The sequence below is a fragment of the Styela clava genome, chromosome 7 (assembly GCF_964204865.1).
Source record: "Styela clava chromosome 7, kaStyClav1.hap1.2, whole genome shotgun sequence".
NCBI classification, from domain to species: domain Eukaryota; kingdom Metazoa; phylum Chordata; class Ascidiacea; order Stolidobranchia; family Styelidae; genus Styela; species Styela clava.
In genome coordinates this window covers 1,144,550-1,159,830 of record NC_135256.1, presented here as the reverse complement: position 1 = coordinate 1,159,830, position 15,281 = coordinate 1,144,550, and the positions used below count along the sequence as shown (strand labels likewise).

Below are 15,281 nucleotides of genomic sequence, written 5' to 3'. Positions count from 1 at the left end.
CTAAATCAAATTTCCCTCGGCATATACATGTATTGTTTCACAATGACGACGATAGATGCTTTTTCGTTCTCGTGGGGAATTATGAGTTCAATGTGAAAAACATGTTACCATAATATAATCATCGGCGACGAAATACTACAAAATAATAGTTAATAAAGAGGTAAATCCGCAATTCAAATTTCTTGATTGAAAAGCGGCGTTCTAAAATATTAGAACTAAAACTTAAAATGGAAGATAACACTATAAGTTTTGTTTCAGCAGACTCGCATCAGAATAAAAACGCTTTTATAGACATTGTAAATCACAAAATTTGGTGTTATGTTAGGTTTTCTTCGGTTATTCATCGTAGTAACTGCGGAATTGAAACACAGTCAATTAATTATGCGCACGATGTACCATTTTTCCATTCTGAAACTACCGACGGAGCCGCATGCACCAAAATAAATTTTGCCAAGACCTTGTGATTTTTTAAACGGCGATATCTTGCTTAAAAATAATCTCGAGTGCGAAAGAACAAATCAAATTTAACAAATCCCAAGTTCGCAAAAATACGACTCCAATTTATTTATAGTTGGCAGTTTATCACGCAGTTTATGTTATTTTACAATAGTATTTTTTCATTTCAGTAATCCTAATAGTAGTCTCGAACGTGAGTAACGATGAGCACAATTAAATTTTTGCGACAAGACACTTTAAATGCTCGCATCGATCATGAATTGAACATTTTACGCAACAGAAATCTCCTTATTCGTTTTTTTTTTAATCGCAAAGAATGTTGCGCGGAAATTTCCGATTCCAATTGTGAACCTCCCCCCTCTTAAGAATCCTGGCTGCGCTCCTGCTTATAAATAATGTCATTTTAATTCCGCCACTTTGCCATATTTCGAGACTATATTGTTGTCAAATTTTATCAAAGCTGTTATTGCTTCTAGGAAAAGTTTTGAATTAGCCAAGTCAGTATTTTAAAAAGTAATAGAATAGCTCGCGGAGCCCCTGGTTTACTCTCGCGGAGCCCTGGGGCTCCGTACGGAGCACTTTGAGAATCTATGCTCTACACAAACCTGAAATTGGTAGTTTGTCACATACTAGGGGTTGCTGGCCTGGCGACTTGTTCGGTGCCAATGTATGAGACACTTATGAAATTTAGGTGAGTACAATATGCTTGGCCCATAGATGAGAAACATTGATATCAAAGCGGAATACGTTGATAGTTCCATCATTTCTATGTATTGAGTTCAATTAACCATGAAATGCCAATCAACTTTAGTGTTATTTTCTCAAGTATAAACTAATCAATATAACACTGCATTACTCAACATTTTTAATACGACGTGTCACAACCCCCACTCCTAACAAGGCTCTGTTCCATCAACTACGTCATAAATCGCATGACTACTCATGCGATTTACTTGATTAACAAGTTTTGTTCTTGGTCGGAGTTTCCGGCCAGTCGATGGTTTGAGTTGGTCAATAAAGGGTGTTGCTACAACGTCTATACTTGAGTATTTCTTGCAAACAAAAGGGGCTTAGGAACACAACAAACTGGCGACGAGAATGGGATACACACTTGTGGATGAATCGTAAACTTACAGCGATTGCAAAGACGTTGGTGAGACACTGTCATTGTTTATATCCGCAAAGACGTTTGTGAGACACTGTTATTGTTTATATGTTGGACCGCAAAACAAATTCCCTGTAAATCAAAGAAATGACTAAGAATATGATCCATTATGATGGGAGTGCTTGGCCGCTTTATTGTGAGCAATTAGAACAGTCTTTTATTGCAAATGATATTGCCGATGAGAAAAAGGTACCACCGTTAATTGCAAACTTGCCTACTAAAACCTACCAAATACTACACACTCTTTTGGCACCCGACTTACCTAGTTTCAAAACATATGATGTTATAAAGAAAACCTTGTAACATCATTTAAAACCAAAACGTTCCGTTTTTTGTGGAAAGGTTCGCATTTCACAGAAGAGATCAAAAGTTTTCTGAAGGGGTTCGTGAATATGCAGCAGAGCTAAGAAAATTGTCTGAGGGGTGTAAATTCGGTCCATTGAGGGATGATTTCATTCGCGATCGTTTAATTTTTGGTATACTCGATGAAGCTACTAGAAAAAGGTTAATGGCAAAAGAAGAGGAAAAATTAGATCTTCAAAGGGCATTTCAAATTGCAAAGTCAATGGAATTGGCCAACAGGGATGTGGCCGAAATATCAAGTGGCAGTGTTATGCCAATGGTGAAGGAGCAGTATTTTTCTAGAAAGCAACGGTTTAATACCTTAAAATGTAAGCACTGTGGTAAAACTGAACACGATTTCAAAAATTGTCGTTATAAAAACTTCAAGTGTTTTAACTGCGGCAGCCGAGGATTCAACAAGTTTGCACACGACGTACGCCAGTGGTGTCCAAAGAAAAGACGTGGAATGACCGACGCGATAATAATAAACCACGAAGTGCAAATGTTATGGAAAGCGAAAGCAGTGATAGTCCTAACTTGGGGAATTCGTCGTCTATAGAGGTTGGTAATTTACGTATAAATAACGTACTTAGAAACGAAAATGGTGCAATTTGGCTTTTTCCGATTATCAGTGGGAAAACACTAAGAATTGAACTAGATACGGAATCGGCTGTGTCTATCATTTTTTAAAATGTTTACGATTCCCATTTGTCTCATATCCGTTTAAATGATACAAAAATTTGCTTGAAGACTTATTCCAGGAAAAAGATATATCCATTGGGTGTCCTTAAAGACGATATAGAAATTAATGGCCAAAGTTGTAAATCCAGATTGTACGTAGCAAGCACAAACGGTCCGAGTTTGTTTGGGCGTGATTGGTTACATCAAATTCAATTGGACTGGAAAACGATTTTCATTATACGTGGGGCAACAGAAACAGTCTGTTTCCCCAAAACCAAAACTCGATTGAAACATTTATTGAAAAAGTACAGTGATGTATTTTCTGATGCTGCATAAAAGAGAAAAAGGCAAAACTGGTTTTGAAAAAGGGCGCCATACCTAAATTCTTCTCTCCTAGGCCTGTACCTTTTGCGCTTCGGCCTAAAATTGAAGCCGAGTTGGAAAGACTTGAACGTGATGATATAATTACCAAAGTCACTTTTAGTGAGTGGGCTACTCCAATAGTTCCAGTTCTTAAGAAAGATGGTGAAATACGACTTTGCGCTGACCTTAAAGTGACTGTAAATTCTGTTCTTTGTGTAGATCAATATCCATTACCAACAACTCTTGCAGGAGGACAAAAGTTTAGCAAAATAGATTTGAAACAAGCATATTTACAAATGGAGGTTGAAGAGGAGTCGAAGGGATTGTTGACAATTAATACTCATAAGGGATTGTATAGGTTTAATAGGATTCCATTTGGCATGGCATCAGCTCCGGGTATTTGGCAAAGAACAATTGAACAAATATTAAACGGGGCTCCAAGAAGCAAATGTATTCTCGATGACATGTTAACAACGGGTAATAATAACATTTGGACAATATTGAAAAACTTCTCATGCGTTTGCAACAATATAATCTCAAAGTGAGTAAAAGTAAAACTGAATTTTTCGAAAACAGCGTTGAAATCTGTGGATACAAAGTTGATTGTAATGGGCTTCACAAAACGGATGCTAAAATTGAAGCCATTCGTGACGCACCGAGGCCGGAAAACGTCAGTCAAGTGTGATCGTTCTTTGGCATGGTTAATTACGATCAAAGATTTATTCCGAATTTGTCATCTGTACTGTATCCTTTAAATTGTTTGCTCAGGGCTAATTGCAGATGGAAGTGGACTAAATGCTGCGAAAAAGCGTTTCTTGAAGCCAAAAAGCTTATGAACTCGAGCACTGTATTAACTCATTATGATCCTTCATTAACTTTAAAACTGGCTTGTGATGCTTCACAGTATGATCTCGAGGGAAGTAGTTTCTCATGTAATGAAAGATGGTTCCGAACGTCCCATAGCATTAGCTTCAAAATCACTTATCGAAATACAAAAGAAATATTCACAAATAGAGAAAGAGGCCCTTGCAATTATTTGGGCGATCAGAAAGTTCTATTGTTACGTATGTGGGAGGAAATTTACTCTAGTTACTGATCACCGTCCTCCAACGTCTATTTTCCATCCAAACAAAGGTATCCCTGCTACAACAGCTGCAAGGTTACAGAGATATGCTTTGTTTCTAGCAGGTTTGGACTATGAAATTGAATTCAAACCAACGGCAAAACACTGTAACGCAGATGGATTATCTAGGATGCCGCTTCAATCACAAGATAACGAAAGTGAAGACGATATTACTGATGCTACAATAAACAGCTTTGCCATTTGTGATTCTCTGCCGATAACGTGTAAACAGGTTAGAAAGCAAACGTGTTGTGACGCTGATTTAATGGAAGTATATGACTCTGTAATGAAAGGGTAGTCGTTGTCCCAGTCACAGAAACCCAGTATCAAGTCCTACTATTTTCATAAACGTGAATGAAATACCGGTACATGATGGTTGTTTGATGTGGTGTTCAAGAGTAATCATACCAAATTCTCTGAGATCACGTTTGTTAAAAGAATTGCATGATGGTCATGTAGGAATTGTGGAAATGAAATCTTTGGCTCGAAGTTATTTCTGATGGCCAGGGTTAGACAAAGACATAGAAAAAATGGTTAAAAATCGCAATGACTGCCAAATGCAGCAAAATGAACCTTCGAAAGCTCCTCTACATCACTGGGAGTGGCCTCAAGCACCATGGATCCGAGTCCACGTAAATTTTGCCGAGCCATTCAAGGGGGCGATGTTTTTAATAGTAGTAAATGCACATTCAAAATGGCCGGAGGTTATTAAAATGTCGTCAACTAACGCGAATAGTACTATCCGTGTCATAAGAAGTCTTTTTGCTAGATATAGTTTACCAGAATATCTTGTGAGCGACAATGGGCCTCAATTTTGTTCACATGAATTTGCACACTTTTTGAAAGCAAATAGTAACAAGCATAAGAAATCTGCAACTTATCATCCGTCATCTAACGGTGCTGCCGAACGATTTGTACAAACGTTCAAGCGCGTTATGTGCTCAGTTAACGATGCCAACAAATTCGACTTACATTTGGATGATTTTTTCTGGGGTATCGAAATACTCCCCATTGCACGATGGGTGAGGCACCGTCTGTATTATTCTGTAAACGACGTCTTCGTACTATTCAAACCTAACATTCGTAATCATATTGAAGAAAAACAATATAAAATGCAGACAAAGAGTAAGAAAACTCTGCGATCATTTAGCGTTGGTGAACCAGTTCCGATTACCGTGAAAACTCGAAATGGAAACTTGGTGAAATAACAAAAATAATAGGGCCACTGACTTATCTTTTCTGTGTCGCTCTCAATGTTAGTAGTAAGAGGCAAATCGACCCGATTATTCAATCTGACTTGAAAATCAAGCAAGAACATAGATATGAAGAGCAACTGGTTGAATCTGAAGATGATCATTTTGAACATGACGAGCCTGCGAGTGTGGAACCGGATGCAACAGACAGTGCAGTATCCAAAAGTCCAGTGCCGTCTCCAAACATCGAATCACCGCCACCGAACTCTCCCATCGGTCGGACACCGGTAACTGACGAATCACAGAATCAGACACCAAAGTCGACTACAGATATTGAACGACGTTACCCACTTCGGCGGAGCAGGAAACCAGATAGATTTCAATTTTAGGTTGTTTTTAATGTAAAACTCTGGTTACTACATCATTAGTATATGTATGTCAGCGTTAAATCTTGCTACTGACAATTCTTATTTTTAGGAGGGAAGTGATGTGGTGTATTTATTACGTCATAAATCGCATGACTACTCATCACGTTTTGTCCTTGGTTGGAGTTTCCGGTATTACTATATTTAGGAAGGACCGAAATCTTTCTGGTTCGGCATTGCTTATCAAGTTATTATTTGAAATGGATAAAAAAGTAAAATAATGCTCAACATTGTACAATCTACACGAGCATTAGATTGTTGGCATCAAATAATGTGGCATATAGAGCAGAACGATATCTAATGTAACGATATCTAATGTAACCAGCAGTTTAGTCTGGATTTCCCGAATTTCATGCATTTTATTAATGATGAGAAGCTCACCAATGCAAATAATGACTTGCAACCTGATTAATATACAATTCGAAATATTTCTAATTGTTTTAGTTTAGGAGCGATTGAATGTAACAAAGACTTTTTCCTTTTCTATTGCCTGAATGAACTATATTTTATACCTTAATATTAACTCAATGCAGTTTTGATTTTTGTTACTCAATATAAATTATATATTAGCATAGTCACGCTAGAACCAATACCATAAGTTATATGTGGTCCTAGCTTGATCCGTTACACTAATCTTTGAATAACCAATGTTTTATTTCAAATTATTTGTACCTTTGCATACCGAACATTTTCCTTGAATGCTTTCATTGCTTCCGCTGTCAGATTGCAACCCCGCATCACAACCTTCTCTACTTCACATTGTGACACAATAATACCTGTGACTCCTATCCCGTCAACACCAAGATTGTAATTGCCGCTGACATGGAGTTCCTTCAACTGAATGAATAATAACATTGACGATTATAACATTGAAATAATGCTCAACATAGTACAATCTACACAGGCATTCAATTAATGAAATCACCTAATGTCGCATATGGAGCAGAACGATATCCCATGTAACCAGTAATTCAGTATGACTTCCCCGAATTTCATGTATTTTATTGATAATGAGAAACTTAAAAAATACAAATAGTGACTTGCAATCTAGTTGTTATACACTTTTAACCTGAACCATGTCTAGCGACTTGTTGGTGGCAATGCATGAAACGCTCATAAAATTTAAGTGACCGCGATATGCTTGGCCCATAGATGAGAATCACTAATATGAAAGCGGAATGCGATGACAGTTACATCATTTCTATGTTTCGGGTCCAATTAACCATGAAATGCCAGTTACCTTTAGTGTTATTTTTCATAAGTATAAACCAGGCATTAGGCCCTTGGACAACTTTTCTTCTACCAAACGCCCCCCTGACAAATATAAACGAAACAACTTTATTTTCATTTATCATTAGAATAATGTGAGGTTTGAGGCGAACCTCGTGAGATGCCACCAGCTTATTAAAGTCTGGCTTCATTTTAGTCAGAAACATCTCGAGTCTCCTCGCCTGACATGATCGAGGGGATATCTTTTGATATCCAGAAGCGCGGTCACGGCACTAACGGCACGCTCTACCAAGTATGAGCTGACAAAAGGAAATAAAAAATTATTAACCCAATCCCACACGTAAGGATATATCAATTTGATTCTGTAGCCAGAAACATGGAACACCGACACACTGAATAACGCTTTGAAGGCATAGTACCAACGGTAGTGGTTCAGTGAAAATTCAGGGTTACCCAAAAAAAAAGAAACCCAATTTTTTTTAATTATTCCCACGAAAAAAGAACTATTTAATTTTATTTGCGCTTGAACTTCTGTTTGTGTGTGATTGATTATACACAGAAGTTTCAGGAATATAAGAAACTTTGTACAAAAGTAATGTTCTCTCTAGAATATGTTGCAAAATACCTCCTTGGCGTTAGAGACAGATTTGCACCCGTTTCACAAAATTGTCTATCACTCACTTAGTTTCCTGTTGAAACGGACTTTCTGCTGTTAGGTCATGTAAATAACAACAAAATGTTTAACGGGGCACAGCACCTCCAAGAGAAGGCCTTGTGTATTATTTATGTAGCCTTGTTATTCAATGACCCAAGAATGAAAAATGAACCAGTTAAGTCCCAACGTGGAGATGGTAGAATCTGGCGTACGTCATTTCAATCAGATGGTCAAGCTCTCACGTGTTACTCTCAGCATTAGCAAAATTATAAAATAAGGGTGTTGTACCCAACAACCACATATAACGCTGCTTGGGCGATGGAATAGAAGACTTTTGAATCGAAACTTCGGAAAACCGGACAGCATAAATCTTCTCGTGAATCCTATTTCAGTACTATACCTGACAGAAGCCAAGAAATTTGGAACAATTTCAGACGAAAATAAGAATAAAAACTATTGGATCCGCCTGAATAGACTTTTAAAGTTGATATTCTCAGAGAAATACAAACACGTGATCAGAATAATGATGTGATGCCAATATTTTTATTTATTGCAAGAATGGCCTCTGTTCATCTTAAATATATGAAATCTTGATTATTATAGTTCTCATATGAAACAGTTTGACTGCCTTCAAATTTTTATGTAGCAAGTAGCCTACACATGTTCCAGTGTTCGTTTGTTTTTGCAATTTTTTCAATCAAATGTAATTATGTCTGACATGTTCGTAACGCGTTTGCGTCCGATACACTATGTACTTTGTCATCTTTTTCAACTTGTATGCGTGCCTCATTTTCCCATCACATGAAACGCTCGATGAGCTATTTGATACTGCTCATCGAGTCTTTTTTACTATATTTGTTATTATGTGTGTTATTTTCGGGGAACGAAAACGTGCATTACATGCTATAAACTTTATTCTTTAGTTTTGCTCGTTTTTCTCGTTTTTCAGGCATTTCTGTAATATGTTTTTTTTTAACTGAGTGTTGAGTTTTCAGAATAATAAACTAAACAAATATGTAAACTATTGTAAATATGTACGAAATAAACTGTATTGTATTGTACCGTTTTCAATCACATTCGAATTCGATAGTAAAATGAAGCTGTAATTCGAAACAGAACAACGAAACGTGCTTGACATCATAGAAGGGGAATGTTGGAGGAAGCGTATGCCACGCGCTATACTAGTATTATTGCGAAACAATACGGATTTGATAAATCATAATATTCTACGTTTAAGCGAAAAATTTCCAACTACGAAATCACAGGCTAACTAGGTTGAACCAAAACATAAGAGTAAGTTATAATGAGAGATAATACCTCACGTCTTGTGATTGCCCGAAATGTTGTCAGCGCCCCCCATTCGCTCAGTTTAACAGCTAGCGCCCCCCAATTGCCCAAATCGACACAGGGGCTCTTCCAGTTATCGCAAACGCCCACAAGGAGGCGTTTTCGCCCGCTTCGGGAACCGCTGAGCTAGACCATTGCATCCACTATAATATGATTATTATGAAATTTATCGAATCCAGGCAACATGAGAGGCACGATGGCGATCGTATTGTCGTTGCGCGCGTAAGACTTTGGGTTCAAACCCCATGTCCACCATCTCACCCAAGCTGCAATAGAGTTGATGATCTCTGACGAACCAGAATGCCGTCGCGAAAGCGCATTGTTAATTCTCGCGCGTGTCTGAAAATATACGCGTACGTGTTTTTGTCCATATCATCACCTTATAAGAGTGAAACATTTTAGTGTTGCAAAATGATTGTATTTAGATATCTAATTAACATTCCTAAATCAAAAATAAGGAGCGTGTTGCATTTTATACATAATTTCAAATGCCTCCACGCAGTCAAAAACGAATCGTCAACAAATCAAACCAAATAAATGCACTCCATAAGATGAAACCCCGCACACGTTTCTACATATTTTACTTTCATATTCTGTTTCGATTTCGAATTAATTATGGAGCAATCTGCAATATTTTAACTTGGGACTAAACAAAAAACACTGTTGAAATATACATAATAGGATTTCAAATTTATCCATATTCAAGAGCATCTTTCCATTTCTCAGAGTTTCGTACGCTTTCTCAAAACCTACCACGTTTTATCAAGGCTGTCTTTGTTTTGCTAAAAAACTCAAATGTTCTGAAAGTTCCCCGTTTCATCGGAGCATCGTCAAACGTGTTCAATAATTTTTAACTTTTCAGCCAACGTTCACTGCCCACGTGAATGCGAAGGTAATATTTTACCCCAAATCGACCGTTTGTTGTTTAAACCTTAAACTGTTTTTGGTGTTTAGCAATTCTTTGTTCGAGTCTGTGCCAAATCGCAGACACAGTGTATTTTATTTTCATTCATTGCAATATTTTATTATCGCGAGCTCATTTTTATTGATTTTGCTATTGTTTTATTGAGTATAAAAGGAGTGGGAACCACTGAACCAAATAAACAGTTACCTACAACAGCGCAATCAAACTTACAGTCGATATACAGGCACATTGTTCCCATTGATTAAATAGAATGTTTAGAATAGAAGATATTGATTTTCTAATTTTTCTCGTTGTAGGGTCGCGAGTATCTGTAGTATTTGGTTTTACAAAAATTGGAATCGCAGAAAAAAATGTTGGGAACCACTGCTCTATGAAAGTTTCACATTCAGTCTGTTAGCATCAAGATGGCTGAACAGCAAAAATATGACAAAGACTCATCTCCATTTAAGCCTTCCGTATAAAAAAAAATGTTAAAATTTTTTCCTTACATCTGCATTTTTGTAGCAGTTTAAAAAAGAGGGGAAAAACGAAAATTTAGTTTTGATATCATATTCATGAATATATCGCACACAAACAAGTAGTTGTGAGCATAACACCACTGCATTTAAAATCATTATCCCCTTCGTCTCCACTTACTCATGTGGTCATGGATTTTCTACGCTTGTTCACATGAGATAAATCAGCTATTTGCGTACGTGAGGAGTGGCAACTAATTTAAATGTTGTCCCTAATAGCTCTATGCTATGTTCTCCTATTGTGTTTTTCGGTTTGAAAATTGTGGGGGCTGTGGTTACTTCAGAGAAGCATGAAGGGTCCACAGGAACATAAAGTTAGAGAAGCACGGTTCTACATAAAGTAAATAGTGACTTGCATCCTTTATGATGTTCAATTCAAAATAAACCAAATCGTCATGTTTTGGTCTAATTTTATATTAATCAAATCAATTGTTTGTGCTTTATATTTTTACAATGTTAATCACTTACTTTACCATTCCCAACATGTTTCAAGAAATTACGAAGATGAATCTCTCTCAAGTTAGCATAGATCAGATTCAGATATTCAACATTATACTTGGAACAAACGATTCCCGTTTCAATGCTGAGTTGTTCTGACATCTTGCTACCATACAAATTTATCTTGTTGATAAGCACCTGGATAAAGATAGATCAAGTTTATTCAGCATTTACTGTGATAACCTGAGTAAAGTCAAGTTGAAATTGTAAAAAGTTCGAAACGATTGAATCAAACTTTTTGTATATTTCATTAGTGATTTGACAGAACAGTCACAAATAATGGGCTTGCGAAATTCAAACAAAATAAATGAAATGTTTTGAAAACCCCCTTTTTGGAAAGTGAAAAAAATTGACGACTAATAGGTGCGACTTGCCACGCGCCGAATAAGCGCAGCAAACTTTATGGCTCCGTTTCCGAGCTGATATGAAGCTGCCTCGAACCAACCAATGAAGTTAGGTTTATTTGCATTGCATACCATGGGTAGTACGTGCGTAAAAGAATTGCAGAAAACGAATAGACGCTGTGAACCAAAAACAATTCGAATAAACGTTGAGCTCTCCTCTGCATAAACGCAATAATTCATTTTATCGGAATGCAATGGTTAGTCAAATAATCGTACTTCATTTGGTCATTGAAAACCAATATCCAAATGAAATTTTAAATTTGGTTCGGATTCGGTTGTTAAAGGGAGATCCACTTCTTTAGACTTCGGCTCGTCAACGAATCTTGAAAGATCGTATTTCACTATGAAAGGAGGTTTCTGTCCTTGGTCATCGATCCCTCCTGATCTTGTGAAATATGAAACTCTCGATCTCAGCTTGTTACTCATTTTCAGAAGACCACTGCCTCTGCATGCTATGCTGTTTCTAACGTCAATCTGTCTTACTGCTGCCGTACCGGTATTCGCGAAACGCCGCTTGTGGTCTAAAGTAGAACTGACGTGATTGCAACCGAATAAGGCGATTTATTCGGTCCGCAATTTTTATTTGTAGCCCTTGTTCCTGGCGAATCTTGACATATTCAGTTTCGATTTGTAAAAAATATTCGTCTGTATTACACATAGCAATTTTTCGTAGCTTGGAACACTTTTTAAAACAACAATTCTCATGGAAACCCGCATTTTCCGACTGCCGGCCAGACCACCTGGCTGTAAAGGCCGGTAAACAGTGTGCAAACAACCACAGCGTATTTTTTTTTGGTTTGTTTTTCATTTTATTCGTCTGCGATGGACTACGTTTCGTTGCGCTGCGTTTGTCTGAGTTGGAGAACGCTTGAGTAGCGTTTTCTTACCGCAGTTCACCGTACTGACAGTCTTGCTCTGCTCGTTCTGGTGGTTTTCTGAGACAACTGGTTGTATTTCATGTGACAAGCGAAAGTTTTCGAGTTGCTTTTATCGTTTTCGAGTTGCTTTTACAACGGTTGAAGTTCAGTCCCACTAGGGCTACCGGTTACCGTGCGGTTTGTAATATCACCAGTACCGGTACCGTGGTACATTGGTACGGTAACAGTATGATATGCGGGGTACTTTGTGTTGTCAAGTGTGTTCTTATCGTTGATGATTATTCCAAACCGTTCAGCTTTCACCAATTCGATTTTTTTTACCAGATTTTAACTGAACATTGAATATTAAATTATGGTTCAATAGGGTACGGTACCGATACGTACGGAAGACAGGTCTGACGTCACGGTTTCGCGCATACCGCACAGTGCGCAGAGTGTAGAGTCACGGTGCGGTGAGTTATAATGCTGTCGTGTATACCGGCCTTTACAGTCTAACTTGGCAATTACAAATTTCAGAACCCCCGATTGAAAAATTTCTGTCCACGCCTTGTCATGTGTGATAAATTGCGTAGTCAATGCTGGATCGGAAATCTTGATTTCTTATCATATTCCTCATTTTATTCGAAGCATAAATGCAGGAAACGCCTTACAAAGAGTTCAATCAAATCAATTAGATCTACCTCCCAGACTTTGCCTATACTCTATTGTTTTTACTACTGTTATATATATTATGCCCAATATATATTGATAAGGTTTACAAATCGCATATTCAAAGATTTGCAAAGACCAATACTCGACTGCTTCTTATGCTTTCATCTCTATTTTAATCGGGTGTTATTACTCCAACCACGAGGCCAACATTAAAAGATGAAACATCATGCACATTAGTTATTAGTTGAAATAATATGTCAATTAGTTATCTTTAAGTAAAGAGATAGCATAGCATAGAATCTAGTAACTTCAACTCACTTTCTTAGAAATACCGCTTCTACTGATGATTCCAACTTCATCATTTCCTTTGCACTTCTCCAACACCATTTCATCAACGTAAGATTCCGTGAATTTTGTAACAGAAGCAAATATTTCAGCATTGAATTCGTTGCCCAGGACAAACTTCTTGACCTATGTATACATAACGGCAATTTTCAATTCAGTGCTGCTAAATAAAATGTTTGATATGACTCCTCGCTACGGGCTGAAACAATCGATTCCAATATTAATATTTTCAATTTTGAAAGGATTTGCAGTTTCAATTAAAATTATTTCCATGATTCGATGATCGTAGACAGCAGAAAATTAAAAAAAAAATAAAACTCCAACACCAGCAATCATTGACAAACAGCTACTTCGCAGTTTTGCTAATCCCAGACTGAAATAATTTTATCAAGCTGTTATAGAATGCATCGATGCCATGTGATGGATTCAAAACGAATCCAACTTATTTGCATCAGTCCCATATATTTTATTATGGCCATCCAGTGGTGAGTTGTCCTAGCATCGGTATTAATTCGATTGCAATGTTAATTGATGAGGTGTCTGAATAAAACTCTTTATGAAAATAAAAATAAGGCATGAACCAGGGATGCACAAACTTTTCTCGTTAGACGACGGCCGCATTATGTTTTCGTAAAATGTTTACGGCCGCCAAGTATTTTTATCGAATCAGATAATTTAAAGGTCGTTGAGAGCGCAACGAATTTTTACTTTGCTGGCTTTACTTTGTGAAATTGCCAAAATTTAACAATTGAATTTCGGTGCTGGAAGCCATATCACAATATCGATGTTGTTATGTTGTAGGTCGACCCAATTGCGAATTAGGTCTAACAGAAGTAAATCAATATAAAAATACATTTTAAATTCTCGTATTGTTCATGGATTAAATAATTTTAGCAACCAAAAAAAAAATCATTTTTCGCTGAAAAAGATAGTTTTTTTAACAAGTGGCTTCATCGTGAGCAGGGTCTCAAATAGTAACTTCTTTACATAAACGCCGAAAAATATCTAATTTCATATGGAATGACGAAATCCCGCTTAACAATATAAAAAAATAATTACCAAATGTTATTTATTTATGATCCTGATCAATTATTTTCATTACAGACACAAGTACTGCTATAACTTCGCGTAAAAATCAAGCGCCAACATAAAACATAAATTATTTGACAGTAACACACACATCAACACGGTTGCCCATATTACCTTCGACGGCCGCAGGTTGTGCACCCCTGGCGTGAACAATTATAACAAGTGGTGACGAGTCCAGTCAAATATATTCTATGCAACTCTCTACAATTAGAAGTAAATGAAACAAACAAAACGCGTAAACTGCATAAGTATAAAAGCAAGAGTGAGCCAAACAAGGTAATTTCGGCCATTGATAATTGCAACGATGGAGAATAACGCGGTGTTGATAAATCATCGCGAAGACTGAAATAAACAAACCTTAAGGTGGGAATCCTTCAGATTTGACATCATGATATCAAATAGCTCTGTGGTGAGATTGCATTCAAAGAAACGCAGAAGATTTAGATTTCCACTTCGACGCATAACTGACGATATTGCCAGCATTCCACTGGGGTTGATTGTTGCTTCCTCGAAATCGATATCATGAACGTGGGATCGAATCAATTCAGCGTCATTCGACTCGTACAAAGCTCCGAACAATTCCATCAAAGCGGTTGAATCGTTTGTTTCCTTCAGTTGTTCATTCAAGCTACGTCTCAGTATTTCTTCTTTTGCTTTCTTATCTTTACCTATAAAACAGGCTTTGAGAATGTCTTACCACCTTTGACTGACACAATACAAACATAAGTTTTAAATTGAGATTTATCAAAAAACAAATGAATATTAGTTATATCCAGTTTGAATAGAAATTTTCAAGTAATAATACATTAAATCGAATATAAATATGTCAAATTTTTACAGAACAAAAAAGTAATTACAAATACCGACATTTATTACTTCAATTTTTCATTGCAACTCATGTTCTAATAGTACAAGGCAGGATTTTGTCTCGTTCAAACTTAAATCAATACAAGGCAGGGTTTTGTCTCGTTCATACTTAAGACCCAACGAAGTAGG

General features: G+C 37.0%; 1 protein-coding gene across 1 annotated transcript in view; it reads right to left on the bottom strand.

The window, feature by feature from the left end:
* LOC120330765 (protein NLRC5-like) overlaps positions 1-15,281 on the bottom strand; it is a 61,662-nt gene that overhangs the window by 2,290 nt on the left and 44,091 nt on the right. Inside the window, exons 8-11 of the mRNA XM_078114347.1 lie at positions 14,643-14,953; positions 13,170-13,322; positions 10,889-11,056; positions 6,421-6,585 (exon numbers count right to left, since the gene is read on the bottom strand). Coding sequence (XP_077970473.1) covers positions 6,421-6,585; positions 10,889-11,056; positions 13,170-13,322; positions 14,643-14,953 — 797 coding nt within the window. The remainder of the gene's footprint in view (positions 1-6,420; positions 6,586-10,888; positions 11,057-13,169; positions 13,323-14,642; positions 14,954-15,281) is intronic.